Source organism: Panthera tigris, chromosome F3 (assembly GCF_018350195.1).
Source record: "Panthera tigris isolate Pti1 chromosome F3, P.tigris_Pti1_mat1.1, whole genome shotgun sequence".
In the NCBI taxonomy this organism is placed as follows: domain Eukaryota; kingdom Metazoa; phylum Chordata; class Mammalia; order Carnivora; family Felidae; genus Panthera; species Panthera tigris.
Genome location: NC_056678.1, coordinates 9,015,155 through 9,040,229, shown reverse-complemented (window position 1 = coordinate 9,040,229; position 25,075 = coordinate 9,015,155). Strand labels below are relative to the sequence as shown.

General features: G+C 38.7%; 1 protein-coding gene across 9 annotated transcripts in view; it reads right to left on the bottom strand.

The window, feature by feature from the left end:
* RGS7 (regulator of G protein signaling 7) overlaps positions 1–25,075 on the bottom strand; it is a 516,778-nt gene that overhangs the window by 260,950 nt on the left and 230,753 nt on the right. For 7 of the 9 annotated variants that reach the window (XM_042976049.1, XM_042976052.1, XM_042976056.1 and 4 more), the window contains one exon: positions 6,350–6,446. In XM_042976049.1, the coding sequence (XP_042831983.1) occupies positions 6,350–6,446 (97 nt within the window). Of the gene's footprint in view, positions 1–6,349; positions 6,447–14,317; positions 14,439–25,075 lie in introns of all 9 variants that reach the window. The other 2 variants (XM_042976054.1, XM_042976055.1) reach the window with 1 other exon arrangement.

Here is a 25,075-nt window from a genome sequence, read left to right as displayed (position 1 = left end):
AAAATACCAGTGTGGAGAAAGATAGGATACGGCACGGAGTGGATGTGGAAACCAGTTAGGAATCAATGTGATAATTCAGACGAGTGGAGATGACAGTATGGACCTATAGCAATATAAGAGCAGACGGCAAAAAGCCAACAGATTTGATGGCTGCTTAGAAGAAAAAGGTGACAAGACGTGTTAATGAAATAGGTATGAGAAGAAAGGGCTGTAAAAGAGAGGTCAAGGTGACCCCAAGGTGATTCCAGTACTTCTGGCATATGCCACCTTTCCTGAGTCAGGAAACAGGAAAGGGGCCGTGGAAGAGACGTGAATTTGTGGAAGAGATGTGACACGTTGAGTTTGAGGCTTCTTTGGGACATGCATTGCATAAGGAGTTGAATATGTTGAGTTTCTGAGAAAAGATCTGCACTAGAGGAATAAATAAAGTTTGTCATTAAAGCTATGGGCACGGAGGCGCTGGTGAGGGAGAAAATATCTTTAAGATTTCCATTGATGCTTCATCAGTCTAGCTATCTCATGAATAGTCTACTCTGTTGTGTTCTCTTCCAGTAATCCTTTTCACACACTTTCCCCCACACTGGGTTCTCTGAATTCTAGAATGTATGTGGAAAGGAACCTTTGACATCATTACGTGTAACCTCTGTGTTTTAGAAGCAAAGAAAATGCAGCTGTTTTCCCCAGGTCTTGAAGGTCCCCAGAGGTAAAACAGACAAAAGCTCAGGTCTTTTTGCCAATCATTCCAGTTTTTACCTGGAGTGAGGACATGAGGACATGCTGGGAGATAAATGTAAGCGTCCCCAGTACTCAGAATCCTACAGATTCTGATATGTGTTCATTCATCATAATGAAAAAACACAGGCTCCAGCAAAGGACGAAACTTATGGGGGAAACCCACAGCACTGGCAAAACAGAAGTGGGATCTTGAGCTGAACTGATCTTGGTTTGAAAATTAGTAAGCAAATATTACTTACTGCAAAACTTGACTAAAAACTTGAACTCTCTAACCCCCTATTTCCTAATTACCTTCAAGTGTTATAAGGAATAAAACTGATATACTAAAAGCTACTAACCAGATAGTAGGCTTTCAAATTACTAACATTTTCCTGGAAAGTAGAAATAAATGTTTTTCATCCATTATATATATGATATACAAAATTAATATAACATATATAAAACATATAATATATAATTATATATATTAAACATATATATCATATATATTTTAAAATATATATTAAATTATATATTAAATATATAAAACTATACAATATATAATTAATATAAAGCTAGAAGCTATTGTAATTGTTAATATGATACATAAGCAGTTACTATTTTAATATATAAAACCAAAATAACAAACCCTTATAAAAGAAACCGTTATTATTAAAAAGAAAATCCCAACATATGATTCAAACTCTTAAAACATTAAATATTGAACAAATAATTATTTATCTCATCAGGACTTAAATCCTACTTATTCTTATTAGACTCTTAAACTCTATAAATGTCCATGATTGTGAATGAACAAAAAAATCTACATCCAAATAATATTCAATATTATTAAAATGTAATGTATTTTCCAGAAATAAAGCACTCAAAAAAGCCCCATTTCAACATTTTGTTGTTAAGCAACTAAAAAACTATGTAGTCAGTTTTTCAATTCATTCAAATATGCATGTAGTCAAAGGTAAATGGTACAGTAGTAAAATACTATCAAAGATGGACCAAATGTTGTGGAAAATGTAAAATTAATCATTTCCTCTTATTCACAAACTTGTGCTCCATCTGGATTTGGATCTATATTCTGCTTCCATTCAGAGTTTAAACACAAAGGATTTGTGGCTGATATCAGTGTCACAGTTTGCTTTACCAAGGATTTTCAGGTGAGAGATGAATAAACATTGTAAGTTACAGGATATGAATTCTAGGGCAATAGTTACATCATAGGAGTAAGTTTTATGAGACTCACTCAGAGAAAATCCCCAGCAAAATCTGCAAATATTATATTTTTAGCTTCATAGTTATTTTTGTCCAATTTGAAGATGCAATTGTATAAAAACGTAATGAGCACTTTTATGATACTTTTATGCAGTATTATTTGAGCTTCATCTTTCATTTTATATTGTGATGGAGAGTTTGAGTTCAAAGGCAAGATGTAGCCCCACTTGAATGGTGAGGATTCTGGACAAAACAATTCCCAAGTACACGGACACTTCTCAGATACTTCTGGATTTATTCCTTATCTATCTTTAAAACATGACTTGAAGCAATTTATAATATTAATCCCACTAGTCTTTCTGTTTCTCTCTCTCTCTCTCTCTCACACACACACACCAGATTAAAACAACAGCAGCAAGAAAAGACAGACAAAAATAAAAACAATTAGAAGAAAAAAGAAGGTGGATATGTCAGTGATGAGTCAGGTGAGAAAGTACCAATGGGATGTTCAATTTAGCAATGAGCTTTCTAGAAACTAGAGAAAACAAGAAAAGGAAAACAGAAGTTACACATTTCTTTTTGTTTTAAAAAAGGAAAAAGTCAAGTTTATCATCAAAGACAAAATTTTCTTAGTATTATTGTAGAAGAAGTGTATGTCATGGACCCTGTCATAAGCAATGCAATGAACATGATGTAAATATCCTCAATTTATATTTTTCAAAAGTTAACAAAGTAGTATGTAAATAATCATTTCTCTACCTAATCCAAAGGCTTCTATATCATCATACCTAACCTCAGAAAGGACGGGGATAGGCTCGATTGAGGCCAGATTGTAGAAAAGAAAAAAATAATAATAATCAGAGCCCTTGAAAGCCTGAGAAAAATCTGCACAAGCAAGTTGATGACTGCACTCAGTGCTCTGGATGAAACACAGGTGTGGCCTAGAACTCATTCCAGTGCCCTGCCTAAGGCATACTTCTTAGGCTTTGGTGTTAAAACTGAGGTTCTGATTTAGTGGGTCTGGGGTGGGCCCACACACTCTGTTTCTAATAAGTTTCCAGGTGATACTGACACAACTGGTCCAGCGACCATGTGTTGAGCACCAAGACTTTAGGGAGCATCAACGGGTGACCTGAAAGAGCTGGACTAACAATACTTGAGACACGTTTCCCTTGTGGAACAGTTCACACAAGACAGACTCCCAACAATCACGCCACCCTCCTCTCACATGTGACATCACTCATTCATCACAACTGGTTTCTGGTTCTGCTAAGGGTCGTGAAGCTAGTAGATTCCTTGTTTCGTTAGGAGCTCTGCAGTAGAATATGGGGCCCTCCTAGAGAGCAGAGGGAGAGGCAGACAGAGGAAGGAGAGCAAGCAGCAGGTGTCAACCGGGGCCACGAAAGAACACAGGAATTAATCCCAAATCACTGTAAGAAATATCAGGGGAGAAAAATTACCACAAATACCAAAAACTGCTAGTCAAGCAGATACCATTATAATTTGGGGATATGAAGAAGAAGAGGTTGGTAAATACTAGACATAATACTATACTGCCAATTCAATCTATAGAAAAACATCTCATTAAACCTGTGAGGCAGAGAGCTCCTGAAAAGTTCCCAGAAAACACAGAATGATACTTAGAAACTAATTACATTAATATGAAAATGTCACGGATATTCTCTTTATGTAGTAACTACCATTGTTGTTTTATGTTAATGAACATTCTTCATCTATATGTCCAATCTTACCTTAATTTTTTCTTTTTTCTTTCTTTTTTTTTTTTTTTAGAGAGAGAGAGAGAGTGCAAGCAGGGGAGAGACAGAGGGAGAGAGAGAGAATCCCAAGCAGGCTCCATGCCTAGCACAGAGCCCAATGCAGGACTTGATCCCACGACTGTGAGATCATGGCCTGAGTCAAAATCAAGAGTCAGACGCTTAACCAACTGAGCCACTCAGGTGCCCCTCCAATCTTACTTTTTAATTAATATCTTAATATTGTCAAGCAAGAGTTCTTCCAACAGGATGCTACATCAGAATAGTATGAATTTTTATGGAATCGTATGAGGTACTGCTCCTCAAAGAAGTCAACCAAAAATTTTAGATTTACTACTAGAGTGGGTAACTCAAACTTGCAGTCCATCTTAATCTGGTGGGCTAAACTTTTCTTGTTCAGCCATTTTCATTTATGGATATTGTCATTAAGAATTCCTCAACCACAGTGCCTTTACATAGGCCATGCCCTGTTGACTTGACCACAGTTCCCAGGGCAGATGGGTAGGTAACTTAGAGCATTTATCTGCCTAGAATCTAACTGCATTTTGGGTTGTAACCCTCGTATTAGAGTATTTAAGGAGGCAAATTCTCTCATAGGTCATCAAAATATGAGTAATTTTCATATTTGCATTTAGATGTAAAGTTAACTTTAAGTTCCTGACTGCAAGTTAAATATTTCCTAGAGGATATAGGACACATAAAAAAAACCCAAAAAAACAAAAAACAAAAAAAAAACAAAAAAACCCCCAAAAAACCTTGTAAGACAAAGTAGAGCATAATAACTGCTATTAGAGAAGCAAAAAGACAAGTTTTTGTTTTTGTTGTTGTTTTTTTTTTTTTTTGAGAGCACAGATAATGAAAGCTCAGGATGGTTTTCTCCAAAGAGCTCTCTGAACTAGCAGTTGAAGAATGGACAAAATTCTGCAGTCAGAAGGACCCAGAAGTGGGGAAGTGAGATGGTGAGAAGGGAAGAGATGGGGTACAGTCCCAGATGTTAGACAATATAGGCTATTGTCAAAGAAGAACAAGGAACTGGAACAAAGTGGGCATGAAAGGAAATAACAAGAAAAAAGGGGCATATTTTGTGAGAGCAAATTTCATTCTATTGCAGCTTTTTAAAAAATATTTATTTTTGAAAGAGAGAGAGAGAGACAGAGCATGGGGGGTGGGGGGCAGAGAGAGAGGGAGACACAGAATCTGAAGCAGGCTCCAGGCTCTGAGCTGTCAGCACAGAGCCCTTCCCAGGCTAGATCTCACAAACTGTGAGATCATGACCTGAGCCAAAGTCAGACACTCAACGACTGAGCCACCCAGGTGCCCCCATTCTATTGCAGCTTTTGTCTGGTCCCTTTTCTCTCTCCCTTTCCATCAGAGAAACTTGAGCCACTAAACACAAACATGTAGGCCTACCTATCTGCATTCTGGTAATTACTACCCTCTTACCAAGGCTGAAAACCATTGCTCTTCTTTCGACACTTGTTCACGATGAAGCACCACAGAACTCTTCTTCAGGAGCCCCATCAACACCCTTCCTCCACATGCTCTGCACCAGCCTCCTCAGCCTACTGACTCACTGTGAAGGCTCTGGCCTGTCTGATTCTGCCTCCTCTCCAAGCTGTGCTTGCCCAGGCCCAGCATGCCCAAGCCCCACAGCTCAGGCACAGCTTCAGTCTCGTGGAGCCAGAGCATAGATTTCTAACTTACTCCTATCCATGTCTCTAGGCTTTTTCCTAGTCCCTTTTAATCAGACCCATGGGGTCTACCTATTTCTGTTAACGAGTCCTTTGTCTCACAGCCACCCACGTGAAAAACAAAACCAACACCACTGGGTCATATCCCCTAAAGCTTATATTCCCAGCTATTCAACAGATCCTCATGTTGAATCCTCATGTTGAATGAAGGCATCCTCTCTATGCCTTCACTTCCTGGATATCAGAATGTTGGCACCCAAACTATCCCTACACAGGCCTCAGACCTACCATAGTGACAGCAGCCCCCACTGAACACCAATTCACCCTGAGGGCCTACGTGCGCTGGGAGAGTCTAAAGTGTGTCTCCATATTCTCCACACGTCACGGTTAGATTCATTGGATGGGCTTCCAAGACCCTCATCCTCTGACCCAAGTCTGCCTGCTCCATCTCTACAGCCCCTCGACACATTGTTCCCTCTACACATCCTCACCCTGGTCACCCCAGTTCTGCACACACAGCTGGGGGGGCTTGAGGCTGACAGGACTCCTCACTTTTCAAACTCAGCTCGCCTCTGCTGTCCAGGAAACCCTTCCTGACTCCTCATTGATTTTTTTCATGCTCTCAATCCCTACATATAATCTATACCATCTTGTTTCATATAATCTTTAATATCATCTTCTGTTATTTCACGTTTGTTCATTATGTCTTTGCAACTGACCCAGAGTCAATTAAAGTCATGATTTTTACTTGTTTTCTTTTTTGTCTTTTGGATTTGTTTTACTGTCACTCCAAGGATCCAACGTGATGTTGGCATGAGTATTTTATAAGGAGTTGGTGAATGCATGAGTTTGAGAGTTTCCATTCTCAGTGGCTACAATTGTTTTTAAATAGTCATGTCAAAGGTGCTGGAGAAAAGGGTGCTGTGCCGAATACACACTTACCAGAGAAGACACTAGGTATCTTGGAAAGAAAGCTTTTGACAGTACGAATAGGAATTCCGTTTTTTTCATCTTGCATGCGTGCTATGACGTCTTCCATCTGTAACAAAATAATTAAAACCCTTTAAAAGTTGAACTTTTTAGAAAAATCAGTTCTTATAACAATTACACCAGTTTTCCCCAACTGAGTATAATACCACATTCTTGCCTTTCTACACTTCATCATATTGATATTTTATTTTGGTTAAAAGACGATGGAGAAAACAGTAAGCAAAGTGGCCACTTTAAACTCCATTAAGCTACTAAAAGGAATTCTGTGCTTTGAATAGCACCTCTCTCCTGGTTTCACATTCTTTGGTTATAAAGGTCGACATAAAAGAGTGTTTATTTTTGAAGCTGTCAGAAACCACTGTAATAGCAAAATTCTCCCTTCGTTAATGTTTTCTCTATGGAACTCAGTGCAAAAGAAAAGAGAAACCTTAAAAGTGTCTGTGTGGGGGCGCCTGGGTGGCTCAGTCGGTTAAGCGTCCGACTTCAGCTCAGGTCACAATCTCACCGTCCGTGAGTTCGAGCCCCCCATCAGGTTCTGGGCTGATGGCTCAGAGCCTGGAGCCTGCTTCCGATTCTGTGTCTCCCTCTCTCTCTGCCCCTCCCCAGTTCATGCTCTGTCTCTCTCTGTCCCAAAAATAAATAAAAACGTTAAAAAAAATTAAAAAAAAAAAGTGTCTGTGTGGATTTCCTCTTCAAGCAAGAGAGTTTCTATGATTTGGTTTATTGTGAACTTTAACCTTCCTAGAAAAGCAGGACCAACTGCCAGCAACTGAGGCTTCTCTTACCCAAGCATTTACTCAAGGGTGATTCCTACCCACATGATCAGATGCACGCAGCACTGTAGCTCTCCGCCCATTTCCACCGTATCTATGTTTCAGTCTGATTAGTACACTATCTCCTGCTTTTGAGAAGTTTTCACGTTTTGAAAGAACTATGCTTTACAAAGCCTGATGTGGAATTTAGTTCTGAATAACATTCATGCAAATCATAACCGCTGTGTGTCTCTAAATCTGTGGCACGCATATACGCACAAACACACAGAAGTGGTGCCATGGAGCTCAACATCCAGTCATTCACGGACTCGTTCCACAAACAGCTGGGATCACCGACTCTAAATCAGACTTACCGATGGGCACTGTGGCAATGAAAATGAATGTAATACAGTTGCTGTCCTCAAGAAAAAGTCACAGTCAGTACTGAAAACAGTGGTAAAATCGGAGTAAGGTTTGTGGTTTGGTTAATAGTGTACCAGGGGGCCTGGGTGGCTCAGTCGGTTGGGCGGCCAACTTCGGCTCAGGTCATGATCTCGTGGTCCGTGAGTTCGAGCCCCGCGTCAGGCTCTGTGCTGACTGCTCAGAGCCTGGAGCCTGTTTCAGATTCTGTGTCTCCCTCTCTCTGACCCTTCCCCATTCATGCTTTGTCTCTCTCTGTCTCAAAAATAAATAAATGTTAAAAAAAATTAAAAAAAAATAGTGTACCAATATCAATCTCCTGTTTTTGGTAATTTTACTAGAATTCTATGAGATGTTTATATTAGCGGAAGCTGAGTAAAGCCCATCTGGGAATTCTCAGAACTATTTTTGCATCTTTTCTGTTTAAAATTATTTAGGGGCGCCTAGGTGGCTCAGTAAGTTGAGTGTCCGACTTTAGCTCAGGTCATGATCTCACAGTTCGTGGGTTCAAGCCCCGTGTCGGTCTCTGTGCTCATAGGTCAGAGCCTGGAGCCTGCTTCAGATTCTGTGTCTCCTCTCTCTTCCCCTCCCCCACTCATGCTCTGTCTCTCTCTCAAAAATAAATGAACATTAAAACAATTTATTTTAATTACTTAAACAGAAATGTTTAACATTTTAATTTTAAAAGCTTGAAATCACTCCAAAATAAAAAGTTAACAAAAATCACAGTCTAAACCCTATACCAGTGAATTGCCAAATTCTCACCAACACAGCTTCAGAATGGTTTTCAAATAAGAAATTTTATTTGCCTGGATGAGTATTTTTCAGACTTATTAACATGAGAAACTGTTCACCAGAAACTGGAGAAGTGGGAAGAATGGGTTTCTGACTCAGCTCTTCTTATGACCATCCATGTTGCTTTGAGCTAAGTAAGCAACCTCTCTAAGGCTGCTTTCTCACCTGTAAGTGGTGATAATAATATTTATAATTACTCCTTTATAGTGTTCATAGGGTGGGGTTGGGGCTGGGCCGGGGTAATGATTTTAAGGTTAAATGATACAACATACGTAAAGCACCATACACAGATAATAAAGCTTGGACTTCAAATATCCACACGTACCCCCAATGCTGAGGGATGTTTATTCTCCACTCCCCATGTTGTGGTTTGTTTCTTGTTTTTCTTCAGAGGGAGCACCACTGCCTCAGTCCCCTACACCTTTCTGCTCCTCACACCTGCCACTCCAGGCCTGGGCTGACTGATCAGGCAGAAGAACTGGGAAATGAGCAATTGGTTGTGGGCCCATCCTCCTTCCATTGGGAAGCCCACATCTAACTCTGCTGTGTGAGAGACCTGCCCGAGTGAGCGAGTACGTCTGATGAGGACTGGGTTTCAGGATTAAAGTTTATGTGTGCATGAACATTCTTCAATAATAGCTGTACCTGCAACGCAGCTGATGCTGTGACTTCTTTCTGCCTTACGCTTTAGTTGTGGTTCTCAACTGGTTCGGAATTCGGAAAATGAAGGTGTTATAATCGGCCCTCCAAAGACCCTAACAACAGCTAGATCGTTTCACATAACGAACACATTTCATCTAACTATAGGAAACTGAAAATAGTTATACTTTTATGACTTTTTGTTTTGTTACTGTTTGCCCTTTGTTCACCTGACAGTGTCCAGGAATGGAAAATAAGCTGTTCTGCGATGTATAGTGGCAGCCTGTAAACCCTTGGATTATCAGTTTAATGGTTTAAAGTAGGTCAGATTAGACAGATGTGGAAACTTCTGACACCCATTAGTACCTCCAACACCCCAGGATGTGGCAACAATCAGCTCTGGTGGGGGATGAATTAAGGTTCATTGCTATGAGTAGAGGTGTTTTCTCTGCAAAGTCGCACCGCCTCTCAGTTCACTGTATCCCAAAGGAATGAGATTAGGAAACTGGGAATTGAAAGTGAGCTCTGTGGTTTTATTTTGAAAGTTTCAATTTTTTTCTGAGCCATAATTTCCACAATAGAAAAAAAAAATTAAACTCCATGTAAAAAGAGGATGCGTTGTTCTAGACTGAAAATGTGATCATCAAAAGGTATTCAGTTGTTTTTATCTTTATTCAGATATTATTTATCCATGAAGCTTATTTACCATGACCTAGAAGGAACAAAGAACAACTCAAACAACAAAACAAAAACAAAAACAAAAACAATCTGGTTTCTAAAAGGTAACATCAGTCCCAGAAGCCACATGTAAAAAACATATCCATCTTACTTAATAAAGTTTCCTTAAGCATTCACGCGGAGTCTATTTATTTTTATATTAAGCGTGGTTTTAACACACTTGATTATCTGCTTTCCCACTATTTGCAGTGGCAACTTCAGTGAAAAACAGAATGTTAAGAGCAGAGAAACTAATAGAAAAAGCTAGGCAGCAAGAGGGACAAGAAAATATATAAAGTAACTCCAATAAATACTAAACCTCTGTGGGACGATTTAAATTTAAGGTCAAAAGACTCAGATAGCTCTCAGATAGCTCCAACATTCCAAAAGAAGATATATACACATACACACATCTATTGATCAATCAGTCTATCATCTGTCATCTTCATCAGTGTGCTATTGAGCTGTGAAGGGTTAGACTATGTTCACTCTCAAGCCCTAGGGTGAGGAAAATTTCAGCATGGGATGACAGAACACTGAGCATGCCTGGTCACTGGGCATGCCTGGTCACTGAGGCTCTCTCTGAGTCTTATTTTCTTCACCCTTCAAACAAGAAGTTAGAGGCATGTGATCTGTAAGATTTCTTCCAGCTACAAAATCACTGAAGTCTAGAAATAATCATCACTTTTCAGAACTGGGTAAGTTTCCTCACTTAAGTTAAAGAGCCAGTTTCTGGGGTGCCTGGGTGGCTCAGGCTCAGTCAGTTAAGCATCTGACTCTTGGTTTCGGCTCAGGTTGAGATCTCAATGGTTAGTGAGTTTGAGCCCCACCATTAGTGCAGAGCTTGCTTGGGATATTCTCTTTCCCCTTCTCTCTGCCCCTCCCCTCCCCTGCTTACTCTCTCTCACCCTCTCTCAAAATAAACTTAAAAAAAAAAAAAAAGAAAAAAAGAGCCTGTTCCCTGTCAGAGACAAATAGATGAACCCATTAAATTGATCAGGAACTTTTACAAATTGCTTCCAACTGTCAGCACATTTTAATTTCAATGCATATAGCAAAGGGATTAAGAGCATGAACTGAGGCCAAATTTGTTTGAATCCTGGCTGTGCTACCTGCAAATTGTATGAACAAACAGGTTAACTTCCTTTACAACTCTGAGACTCAGTTTTCTCATCTGTAAAATGGAGATAATACTAATAGTATACATCTTATCAGGGGTGAGGATTGATGGATCAGTGCTAATTAAATGTGTACCCATAATACTGCTACCATCCTCCTCCTCCTCCTCTTCCTCCTCCTCCTCCTCCTCCTCCTCCTCAACATAAGTTTCTTCTCTCATCATTATACTAGGAAGTCACAGGCCTTCTCTCTTTCTTTGACAATCGGGCTGGCAAAGACAGCTGTGGTCAAATGCCAACTATTTATTAGAGGCAACCAACTACCAATCACGAAGTAGACAGAGGTACCTATGGACAAGCTCTCTCTTGGATTTCTAATAGAAGACTGGGTTCGTGTTGCCCCTCAAAAGACAGGTTTGATTAGAAGAAATGTCAGGAAGAATATTTTTGCATATAAGCAAGGACTATGTAAACTATGAAAAATAATATTTAGAAGAAGGGGGGAATGAATTACATTCTTTTTTGACAAAGTGAAAATGTCCCTGCTCTCATATTTTCTTGATGAATTTGCCTCTTGAAATTTAGAGGGTCAAAAGACTGAATTACAGGGCACCCGGGTTTCTCAGTTAGTTGAGTGTCTGACCCTTGATTTTGGCTCAGGTCATCATCCCAGGGTCATGAGATTGAGCCCCGCGCCAGGCTCAGTGCCTAGCAGGGATCATGCCTGGGATACTCTCTCTCTCTCTCCCTCTGCCCCTCTCCCTTGATTGTGCTCTCTCTCTCTCTTTCTCTCTAAAGTAAAACATAGAAAAAAAAATTGAATTGAGATTGAGTACTCTTTGCAAAAGTAATCTTTTTTTTCTACCCGAACTAATTCTCTATTTGTTAAAGAGTAAAAATTATCTCTTGCAAAGTAGTTTTGAGAATATCCATGGTTCAATCTGTTCAAAAAAGTTTTAGACCTCTATTACAGAGTGCTTCACATTTTAATTACTATCTTACATCTCTCTGTTCTCCCTCAGATGTGAACTTCCAAAAAAAGAAATCTCACCTTACTCATTTTTGTATTGTTAATATGTAAAGTATATGGCCCACAAGGTGGGGCAGGGGGAAGCACTGAATTTTTGTTTATAGCACATGTTTGATTTTTCTGAGACCTAAAGCAAAAGTGCAAGTTAAATCATTTTAAGATTTCACTTTGAGATTTTGAAAATGTTTTATTTATTTTTTCCTCTTATCTGACATTTGGTGAAAAACTAGCCTGGGTCAGAAATATTAGAACAGAAGAGCTCAATGTGCAATAAGCTAAAATATTATTTCTGTTCTATTTCATGCAGGGGTTCTTCAGCTTGTTTATTAGAGGAATTCCTTCCTTCAAAACATGAGGGTAAATCAGTGGCTGTTGATGAGGCTGTTTTCCTACTTGTCGGTGTGACACTCAAGTTCACTGTCACGTACGTGTAAGCTCTTGAGATGAAAGGCGCTACTGAACTCCAACACACTGCTCTTTTTCCGGGAATTCGTAATTAGCCTTTCCTTTGGAATAGTTTAGAAGTCACTTCAATGCTTGTGATGTATTTCAAATACTGCTCAGGTTAAACAGTGCCCGCCCTCACACTTGGTGGAATGAAAGAGAAAGCAGATTATGCAGGTACATCTTTGAGGAGCTTTACTAATTATTCAAGAGGGGCCCGTCAGACAGGGGACTCCCACGTACCTATGAAAACCAAATCACTGCCTTGAAACCTTTCTTGTTCCCTAATGTTCTAAACAATGATGGGAGTTTAATTAGATTTACTTGCAGCTATATTTGCCAGAACTTTATCATAATATCAGTACTACTGATTTCATGCAGAGACACCCTGACTGTAGGCGAAACATTTGTATGAAACAAAGCTAAAACATTTTGTTCTCCGTAGTTCTAAAAGAGAAATGAATCAATCAAAATCTCAAAAAGGAAGTTTCCCAACTTCTTATTGTAATTCACCATTAAGCACAGACGTTTGGAAATATAAATGAGAGCCTGAAAGGGCATATTGAATGGATTTTTTTCCTACGTGCACATGCTTTCAAATCATTGTGTGTGGCCATCATGTGCTCGCTATGACAGAAACAATTACACAGGTGCTTCTTGGATAGCTTAGAATTTAGTGGTGGCAGGTATTATATAACTTAAATCTGCCTATAATTCTTTTCCCTTCAAGAAGCCTTGCTAAAGAAGAATATGATTTGCACTTCCGAATTCAGTGGTGACAGCGAGAAAGCAGAGTCAGCCTCTAATGAAGGTTAAATAAGAATAATGAGATTAAAATTTGCAACCCAAACTGTTTTCTGCTACAATAATTCAGTTAAAGTTGCTTCTAATTGGTATGATTTTCCTGCATGTTACAGTGATGGCAGTCAGTTTCTCAACCCAGAATTAATTGCTTTTTCACATGAAAAAGCTACCATTTCCATGAATAAATTATGACTAAAAAGCACATTTATAAAATCTAGTTACATGTAAACCTGTTCTAGTTCATCTTGAGTGTAGATTTATTTTTTCAAGAGCAATGACTAATTTTAAGAAGGTAGAGATTTTATGTTTCTATGATTTTACAGAAGTAGAGAAAGATTTCTTCCAGTTTATGGATGTTATTCTCATTTGTTTTTAAATAAAGCAATTCTCTCATCTATGTTAAGGAATATAATAAACAAACAAACAAACAACTATGCTCATTAGATTTGTTAGGATTACTTGGGTTACAAGTGATAGAATTCTGACTTAAACTGTCACAAACAAGGAAACGTGTTGTAAGCATTGTGGGATGTTTTATGTAACTCAAAGATCAAAATGTGAGTGGGTCTCAGGCAGAACATTGTCTCTGCCTTTCATCTTAGCCCCTTTCATGTCTGCTTCACTTTTCTCCACCGTTCAGAAGCTTCTCCTCGTTCTCCAATGGATAGAGCAGGCAACATGGTGCCCCTACCTTCTGAGTTTTATAGCTTGTAGTCCAGAAACCCAAGGAGAAATCGCTTCTCCCTCTCATTCCCATACCTGAAATTGGGGCCAAAACTATGCTTTGTTGGGTGGTTGAGTTTGGAAGGGGTGCTGGCAGAAAAAAACAGCAGTGTTCACTATAGCTTTATTCAATAGGAAAAACCTACTGAAAACAGAGGGATAGAGTAGTATGGTAGGAAAAAGAAATGCAAGAGAACCAGTCTAGGGGAAAGAGAGAGAGACCTACTGAATAATGATACAGCACCAAAGAAAGACAAAAAGGCAAAAAGAGAAGAACCATGGGGCAGGCAAGCAACTCAACAGAAGTAGTTTTCACAGCCATAAGAGAGAAAGAAGCTTCTTGGCTAATTTACATGTAATATGTGGTCATGGCAGTATTTGCCCATGAGTTAAAAAAACACACACACACAAAAACAAAACAAAACAAAACAAAACAAAAAACCCAAGAATATTACAGATCTATGACAGAATAACTTACGTTTTCAGATTATTTTGTTGTTGTTGTTCCTCTGAGGGGCCATTTGTTTAACTTTCAAAAGGAGGCTAATGGCTACTTGTTACTGCAGTCAGAGTTCAAGTAGGAGAGTTGCCAGTGTCTCCTGAAATACTGGGAAAGGTTTCATGAAAAAGATAAGACTGGGCTGAGCCTACAGGGTAGCCAGGATAAAGCAATGGAAAGAGAAGGAGGATGCAGAACATGTGAATCCTAAATCAATTGCTCATCCTAGCTTCAAGAGGAGAATGAGCAAGACTCTTGCTTACAATGGTGACCTGTACAAGAATCCTTCTGCCACCTCATCCAGCTCTGTCCACCTCTCTGAAGGCTACAGTGGTTCTCAAACCCATGTCCACTGTGTCATCATTTACTTCACGGGTAGCCTGTTTGATATTCTCTCTGTAATAGACTCCTGGTGGCACCTATCTTAGTCCGCTCAACAGACAAATTAACTTGGGAGCAAGTTGAATATGTCACCCTTTATTTCAATTTTTGATTGACCTGACGACCTCATAAACTCTCTGTAAGTTAAATAACAATTCAAATTTATCCACAGTAAGGTCCAAAACAATTATTCCAGCCTTGAAAATTCCCACTCTCCTCACAACACCTCATGCTCTACAAATGCCCAGCTATGGCTCATTGCTTCACATTTTCTCATACCATTCCTTCTGCCAGCTGTGTCTTTCCTTTTTCTACCTTCTCTGGGGGAAATTCTATTATACTTTTAAGATAATTTTGACATTAATTTTCTTACTGAAATCTTCCCTAATCCTTTCCCCTGCCTCCCTCATCCCAGCTGAATACAATCATAGCTCCTTTGGAACTCATAGATAACTTTATTATAACTTTATTTTTTTATTTATGCCCACCTTACTTTAAATGACTTATGTATAAGTTGATTCTTTACCTATTTATCATTTCTCTTATTTTTTAATATTTTAAAATTGTTTAATGTTTATTTATTTTTGAGAGAGAGACAGAGAGATAGAACAGGGGAGGAGCAGAGAGAGAAAGAGAGAGAAAATCTCAAGCAGGCTCAGCACTGCAGAGTCCAGTGTGGGGCTTGAACTCATGAACTGTGAGATCATGACCTAAGCCGGAATCAAGAGTCAGACACTCAACTGACTAAGATGCCCAGGCACCTCCCTAAGTTTTTGTTTTGTTTTTGTTTTTAAGTAGGCTTCATGCCCAGGACAGAGCCCAATGCAGGGCTTGAACTCATGACCTTAAGATCAAGACCTGAGCTAAGATCAAGAGTCAGAGATGCTTAACCGACTCAGCCACCCAAGTGCCCCTCATTCCTTTTAGATTATAAATATTTTGATGGTGAGCCCCCATTATGTATTTGGGGACAGAGACCATAAGGAATTGGTGGTGGAGATCCTCTGTTTTTCACTTTACATATTTCTGTGCTATCTGTAGGCTTGTTTGTCTTTTAACCACGCACCTTGTTTATATATTACCTTTATAATTTTTTTCATTAAAAATTTGGACTGAGAATGCTCAAATAATAAGATTAAAATCTTATACTATAAACTATTCAAACATCTATCATCACACATTTTGGGGTCAAATGTCCCCAGTTATGTGCTGTAATATACTGTATGTAAACATTCTGTGCAACGACTAGTGGTCTTCAGCAATTAGACCGGTCTATCTAGAAATTATTTTTTTCTCTGCCTTTTAAATTCAGTGCTAATGGACTAAACTGTTTACCTTCTTTTTAAATTAGTCACACCTCATTATCACCCTGGTAGACAGAATCAATAGTCTTATCATCAGCCCTCACTCAGGAGACAGGAGAAATCCTGATGAGTGAGAAATCTTTCTTGCTAACTTTCTCCTTGATGCAGATACCTGATTCTGAATGAGCTCTTTTCCTATTTTAGTTTCTAGAATTAGCTTGAAATTCCTCAGCCTCCAGGGTTTAGCAAAGACAGACCAGTCATTCTCTTAAAATAACTTCTCAGTGAATATTTAGGAAACAAATGATCTAAAGACAGCCACTGCCTTGGGTGAGAGAAAAAGGAAGAGAATGCAGAATATACCCTGTATTTACTAATCCTCCGACATTAGGAGAAAGGACCAATAAGAGATGTCAGGAGGCTCTTGACTGAGCTTGCCATTTTAACACAGTCTCACTAATGGAAAGGGCCTCAAAGTACTGTCACAGAGTACAAGAGCTCAACAATAGCTTTGGAATTACGCTAGTGTTTCAGTTCTTTGATCAAACCTTAGCTTCTCTTTACAACCATGTATGTCTCTACATTGTTCATAAATTCATCCAACACCTTCCGAACCCATTTAAGTTTTGTGGCTCCTTGGGTAATACATCCTGTTACCTGAAGTCATAGGTATTATTTAATTTTTTAACTAATATTGGACTTTCCCAAGTTTAAAAGATGCACCCTCATCTTAAAATTCCAGACTTTAGTGACTAAGACCTTGTCTATCATACTCATGGTACATAAATTATAAATTCTGATCCTGTGTTATCCCCTTCCCCTAATAAGGAGGCCCACCCTTTCGCAAAGTTCTGCATAGAGTACCTCCCTTGGTATTGCCAGCCCTAAATGATAAAGAAATCCTGGTCTATTGCTGGCCATTCAGCACCACAGACCCATTTCCAGGAGCCTGTGAAATAAACTTTATCCCTTCCTCCAAAACCTTCACACTTGGCAGAACAGAAATTTATGCTTACTACCTTATCCATCCTCCATCCAAGATTAAGAACAATCTTATACAATGGACAGACAGCATCTTAGCCATCTACATAAAGTGACTGAGATCAAGAGATCAACCCAGTGGCAGAAAGAAAGCTCTCATCATGGTGTTTTGTGATTCAGAAAATGCCACATTTGCTGAAGGCCTAGAACAGCCCCACTATTCTGTAAACCCCCTACAAAGTTGCAAATTTCATGCATGGGAACTGTTAAAACAAATGATGCTTCTATCAATGACTTTGTCCTTCATCTTTCTCCTCAGACTCATCCCTCAGGAGAAATTCACTCAGCACTGTTTCCTAGGTACCTCTGTTCTCCAGGATCATTATGTTAAAATCTTTTATTATAGTTTAAGAACATTCACACCTACTGCCTAAAGGGGTGAGTATCACCTGTGATATATTCCTGAGCTCTTAGATAAAAAAAATTATGTCAAAATTATCAGAGTCATTGAAGTCTTCACTTGATTACAGAAAATCTGAATGTCTTCAAAAAGGTTTCAATGAATACAAATTCATAAGAATTCATGAGCATAAAAGAGACAGGAATGGCTATGAAGGGAAGATGGAATTTAAATCAGGAGACATCAGATTCATTTTAGCTTTTACATTAAAATATAAATTATTTAACCTGTAATTCAGTTTCAACACAGTTATCTACAAACTATAAAATGCAGTGAAGTCCACCCTTCCACATATTCAATAAGCATCCAGTATTTGTGAACAAAAATGTCATTAATATGACATAATGAAGTTGAACATTCATGCTTAAATAACAAGAAAGACAACAAAAACCTGACTTTATTTCATCCCCTCCTTTCTTGCTCTCAGCCTCATTAAGGAGTTCTCATATCATCAAGCTTACATAGTATTTTTAGCCAGGGGATGGGGGGGCAGGTAACAGTTAGAAATCAACCAAATAAAAGTAAAGACAGAAATATGGATGCCATGTTTCATCATTCCATTAAAGATATTACCACACATTCATTATTTGTTCTGTCAGAATCTATAGAGATTCTCAGAGAAAGACATGAAAATTCTTCTTTCAAGGTCTCTTGTCATTACACAATTTCCATAATGACACTTGGCATGATGTGGAATGATGTTGGGAACAGTGGGATCAAACACAGGAGGCAAGAAGTGAGGCAAGACTGTACAATTAATTTGAACACGTAAAGCTCCAGAGTTAGCCGAGTGTCTGGAGACAATGGAAGGAGGATGCTATGTAGTCCAGTCCAAATGTGAAATGAGGCTAGGTTAAAGATTCAGCTGGAAGGCATAGTAGTTCACTCATCTTGGGGAAGCCTCCCATTTTAAACGTTTGTATCTTTATCCATTAAATGGAGATAATTCTACTAATAATTCTATTAATTCTATTAGAAATTTCTATTAATAATTTAATAGAAATATTATTTCTATTAATAATATTGTTTCTATTAATATTATTAATAAATTAATAATTTCTAATAATAATTTCTGTTCTAATAGAATTAATTCTATTAATTCTAATAGAAATAATTCTATTTCTCATGTTCAATGAGGAGCAAGTGACATATATGTATAAGATACATAGTTATAAAAACTATCAAGTATTATTATGAATACTATCCTTAAGTCACTGAGCACATGTACCAGGGTCTTCTTAAGTGCAGAAGTCGAACTGAATTCTGATTTCAGAAGACCAAGCATTCAGTGGTAAAGTAAGAAGTAGTAAAAATAACAAGAAGCTTGACCTTTGATCCATCTTATACTCATTGTTTTTTGTCCTTTCTGTACCCTTAGCCTGGTAAGAGCTATAAATATGCGATGAAGTTCTCAGAGTCCAAGCACTGTCAGGGAGACTTCAGATACAGATACTAATCAAGAGGGTCAAGACCAGAAAGGATAGCACACTGAGTGAGGAAATGTAAGAGATACATGTTCTTGCAGCATTGATTATGGTGGGAAAACATGACAAACTTTCTAAGTTGGAGAGACAAGGCATCTGTGTTCACCGTGGAATGTACTATTTCCCAACCTTGAACAGCCAGGCAGCTCTTTGCCCATATGCCTTCTTGGGAATCTAGAATCTGAAACTTCTTGCCAGGGCTCAGAAGCCAAAGGTGTGAGGTCCTTTCTAAGGATAATGAAAGGATGCTTTCCCAGTGGTTTCATTGATGTACAGGTTCACCTGAGTTAGACGCTTCTGTTATAAAAATGCAAACAATAATGCCAAATGAAGTCATGCCCTACACAGCCTTCTTTCTCAGTGAGGGTTCTGTAAGAGAATTAAGCCCTTCAGAATATAAATAATTATTTTCTCAATTCTCTCAAGGTTGGTAGAGGACTAGCAGCATTCCAAATGCATAGGAGAGAGGTTAATTTATCACATACAATGGCTCCCTCAGGCAATTAGGGCTTAATATTCTCAGAAAATCCAGGTTGAGAGTGCTGCTCTGGACAAAACCTGTCAGCGCATGGAGTGCTATTTTTGGAGCCAGAAGCAATAGCTGTGCTCTGCTTCCCCTGAGAGGAAACAAGGGATTTAGATTAAGTGTAGGCATAAGGGCTGAAGACCTGTATTTTCAATGATGTGATACCAAAATATATTACTTAAGTTACTTACTTTATGACAAATTCTTTTGTAAAATGGGGGCTCAGAGATGTCTCTGGGACAATTTTTGTGTAGTTTTGCCAGAAGTGATCAAAAAGATGACCTTCAGTCACCCCCACAACATATAGGTTTCCCCCGTTATGAAAAAGTAACGTTCCCATGAAACCTCTCATAAGCCATAATGGCTTAAGGTGAAGAAGCCATTACCACTAATTTATTTGGAAAGTTTTCTGGACATTCCCAGACCCCCAAAATAAGTCTCCTAGGCTTTTCTGATACCTTAGGTCACATTTTGCCAACAGCTACACAAAATAAGTGGAGATAAAGCACAGATGGTCACGGACAGAATTCAAAGCTCTGGTGGCATGATGCTGAAACACTGAATGTAGTTCCTGGGGAAGGCACTAGCCAGCACCACGCTCACTGACTGGGGTAAGCACTGCCTCTATTAAGGGCTTGCTGCAGAAAGGATGCTTAATATTCCAGTTTGGGCCTTTTTTCGTAGAAATGAAAACCATCTTTGGATGTATTTTGGCCAGTAAAAACAGGTACTAAAATATCTCTTTCATAAAAGCAAAGTGGCATAAAGAGAACTTTCTAAAAGCAGGGACACCTGTACATGATTAGTGCTAGCAGAGGTTCATCCGGGCTGCTTAGTCTAAGAATTAATACCCTGCCTGTGAGTCTCATTCAAAACATTTTTTAAGGGATTATAACCTGAATGCAAGGCAAAAGCACTTTAGGAGGACAAAAGCATAATCACGGCCATCATGATTGCCATGATCATCTACTCCAGATGCACACGCTAAAAATAAATATATGTGTAGTGATTTGGCCATTGGCCTTAGGTTTCATGCTTTTTAAGGTTTTAAATTGGTTTTTGCTCCTGCTGAGCTTGACCTTTTCCTCTGTGTGACATTCCTTGGTTTACTTATTTCATACATTGATTTTTAAATTTCAATTTTCTAGAATTCTTTTGAGATCGATGAGTAAATTGTAGAAAGGAAAAAGGAAAAACATTTCCCCCTTTAACTGTCCCTTTGCTAAGTGCTGCCAATTCAAGGCACTACAAAGTTAAAATGGACTTTATTTTTCAGAAGCATTTGAACAGGCATATTGATCTTCCGAACCCACTGAACAGTTAGCTCTAAAGAAGAGAAAACTCAATGTAAATTTTCTGGTTCATCTTTTACATGTGCAAGGCTGGGAATGGGGAGCAGGCAAAACAGCCCCCTTGCTGATCCACCTATGAAAGAGAGCTCTCCATACAGGCTTAGTGCAACTGCTCATTCATTCTCTTGTACTCTAGAGAGGGAAATTAGGATGCATTGTGGATTTGTTTACACAAAATCCCTAGGCAAAGTAGGTCTAAGCCTAGACAACTGGATGGATAACTTCTAGCCCAATAACTTTCTTTTATATCCCCCGTGATTTTGTTTTCTCCATACCAAGGGCATCAGACCTCTTGGTTGCCTTCTTCCTGACAAAAGTTCTCAAAGATTTCATGATAAACTGAAAAGACAAAACAAACAAAGGAATGTGCCTTACTTACTGCGAGACAACCCGTATCTATTATCTTAAACTTTGGACTTCAGAAGGTCACATAGACTCAGCAACTGTGGCTGGCTTGCAGCTGTTCCACAGCACCAGCCAGAAATCCTGATCTGAAAACCTAAGTGTATTTGGCTATTGTCAGAGGCACACGTACCACGCCCAAAATAGTTCAAATACTGTAATGTTACAATAATTATTATTTATATGTGCTTGTGTCTAACAAAATTATGGAATGTAATCATTTGCAATACTGGTTTGAAGGACTAGTCCTTATATCAACAATACTTCCCCTCCAGATTCCGTAAGCTGTGTGACGCTTACAACTATTATGTCTCCTGGATCTAACTTGACCTGCCATATGTGCACTTGCATGCAAAAAGAAGCCACATTATGATGGTGTTACATGGGGAAAACTGTCTAACCCTATAATCTGTAAAGTGCTTCCTTGCATGTTATGTGCATGTGTAGCACCACGTAATACTAAAAACTAAGTCATATTCGTAAGGAAATGTAATAAGATTGATTGGATGTGTATATACAATTTGTAATGATATTATTCCATTTTTCATTCACATCTACCAACTTACTCAGTTCCTAAATGCATTCTGTTTCTCCCAGTGAATGTGGCTGAAGTGTAGCCAGAAAATACTGAGAAAACAGATATAAATGCTAAAAGCATAAATTCACCTAAAAGGCTGGGAAAGATCTCAGTGTCCCTTATGCATGTTTAAACCCTTGCCAGGATGTGTCTTTCATTACAAAGTGCTTTTCTCCTTTAAGCCAACATCCCTTATTACAAAGCACAGTATCATATGCTGTGTAATACATACATCACCAAGGCAACAACAGAGCTATATGTCAAGCAGGGAAAACAGAAATTAACTTCGGACAATTACCTAGCATTACAAAGAAGGAAAGTAAAATATGACATAGTGTAACTAGGTAACACAGGTTGTGTGAATGGAAAAAAGAGTCCAGGTGAAGGGAATCACAGAGGAGATGCTATTAAAGAGATAGCTGGGGCAAACGTAATTTCAGCTACACAGAACAACTTACTCCACATGTTATATATATAGGAATTTGTATGCATCTTTTTGGAGGGTGGGTGAGTGTTAATGGGATGTTCATGTTTTTAAAGCACAGGAGTGAAATAATAGAAAAAATATATATTGATCTCTGCCCTGGGTTCCTGACACAGAGCTCCTAAATCCCTTGGCATTTCTCAGGTGAAAGCGTCTTTTGTTCTAATGAGATGACTCTTGATGGGCTCCTGGGTGGGGGCCAGTCACCAGAAGGACCAAGCCATGATTAAAAGCTTTGAATTTTCAGTCCCATCCCCCATTCTCTGGGCGGGAGGGCTTGGAAATGGAGTTAATGATCCACCATGCCTAGGTGATGAAACCCTCATAAAACCCCCAGAAGTAAGGGGTTCAGAGAGCTTCTAGGTTAGTGAACAGATCTACCTGCCAAGAAGATAGCACATCTCAACTCCAAGGGGACAGGGTTTTCTGCTCTTAGGACCCTTCCAAACCTATGTATCTGTTCACATGGTTATTCATCTGTATCCTTTCCCATAGCATATTTTTTATTATATAATAAACCAGTAAATGTATTTATCTGAGCTCTGTAAGCTTTTCTAGCAAATAATTAAATCCAAGGAGGGGAAGGATCAAGGGTCAAAAGTTGTGGGTAACCTTGGGACCTACTACTTGTCAACATCTAAGGTGGGGACAGCCTCATGGGACTGAGCCCTTACTTAACCTGTGGGGTCTGCACTAACTCCAGTGAGTGTCACAGTTGAATTGAATTGTAGGACACCCAGCTGGTATCTTAAATAATTGGTGTGGAAAAAAGCCCACATAACTGGTGTTAGAAGTGTTGTGAGTGCGGTAGCAGTGTGAGGGTAAACAAGAACCACTTGGAAGTAAATGGTTTTCCATATAATACACAAGCCTACATTTCAGTGATGACTTTAAAATGTGCCCTGTGACATGCATACACATACACATGCATGTATATGTACATGCTTTTCTATGTATATAACATTTTCCAACCCACCCATGCTGGAATTTCACTGGAGTCTTCGATTTCTGACAATCCCTCCCTGCCCCCACCTCAACATACACACCTTTTTGCATCTGATCCCTTTTCTCTTGCTACTAATGCCACCATGAACATTACTATCCCACTCATATGCAGCTACAGATTCCTGATTACTCTCCCATTTCCAGCCACCGCTTCCCCTAATCATTTCTTTCTGGATAATCCTGCCAGATCAACGTTTCAGAAGCATAGGTCAAAGCAAGCCAGTGGGTTCGTTATATGTAGCCCTACCACTAACTACACACTTAAAAATCTTTGGCGGGCCTGGGTGGCTCAGATGGTTAAGCATCTGACTTTGGCTCAGGTCATGATCTAGTGGTTTCTGGGTTCAAGCCCCGTGTCGGACTCTGTGCTGACAGCTCAGAGCCTGGAGCCTGCTTTGGATTCTGTGTCTCTCTCTCTGCCCCTCCCCTGCTCTCACTCTCTCTCTCTCTCTTTCTCTCTCTCTCTCGCTCTAAATAATAAACAAAAATTTTTAAAAAATTAAAAAAAAAACTTTAATGGCTCCACATCACATACTGACTTAAGTCTGACTTAAAATTTCTATTATGTTTCTTACCTCTAAGTGTTTGGGATTTGACATACTGTCTCTAACATGTGGTATTAATTATTTTTTTTGTAATTAATAATTTTATTATTAATATTAATTTTATTAATTAATCAGCATAATTTGAAAATAATTACTAATAAAAATTAGTTTGTAATTAATTTGATTAATTCAGAAAATTAAACAAGGAGGCCATTAGATCTAAGTGGCTCTAATACTTTGGTGGCCTATACAAGCAAACTACAACCTTAGCCTGTAAATATCTCAATGTTAAGAAATTGAAACCTAAGGGGGCACCTGGGTGTCTCAGTCAGTTAAACGTCCGACCTCGGCTCAGGTCATGATCTCACAGCTCATGAGTTCAAGCCCCACATCAGGCTCTACGCTGACAGCTCGAGTCTGGAGGCTGCTTCGATTCTTTGTCTCCCTCTCTCTCTACCCCTCCCTCACTCATTCTCTGTCTCTCTCTGTCTCTCAAAAATAAATAAACATTAAAAAAAAATTTAAAAAAAAGAAATTGAAAGTAAGGCCAACCAATAACAGTCAGCCAACTACACTTTTCCAAATAAGGCAAATACTAAGGACAACCAATCATAAACAGCCAAGTATGCCTGAAGCTATAACCCATCAATTTCCTTTCTTTGATTCTATATCTTCTCTAGATAAGACTTTCCCAGCTCCCATCTCCAGAATGCTGCTAACCAGTTCTGGTTTGGTAATGGCCTATTGGAATCAATTTTTGCTCAGATAAATTCTTAACATTTTTAACATTCCTCACTTTATCTTTTAACAAAATATACTCAGTCTATTTTTGTTTAGTCCATTGTTTCATTGTTTGTCTAATCAAATGTCTATTGAATAAACAGGGAGGACCTTAATGGGAATTATAGCTAAGGGCGCTCCAACAAGAAACATATAAAGTACATTCAAAACCACGTCTTCATGAGCTATAATGCTTACTGGATTAATATTGAGTATCAGGAGGTTCTAGAACATCTAACTCGGCTTGATATGAAAGAAGGGGAAAGTGACATTTATTGTACACCAAATATGAGCCAAGTACCCCACAAACATTTAATTACATATTCATAACAATTGTAAATTAGGTATTATTGAATATGATTAAATATAAGGTGATAACCCCCCAATAATTATCTATCAGAAAAGATGGGGCATATTTACACATGAAGTTTTACCAAGTTTCTGATAACGTGGAGA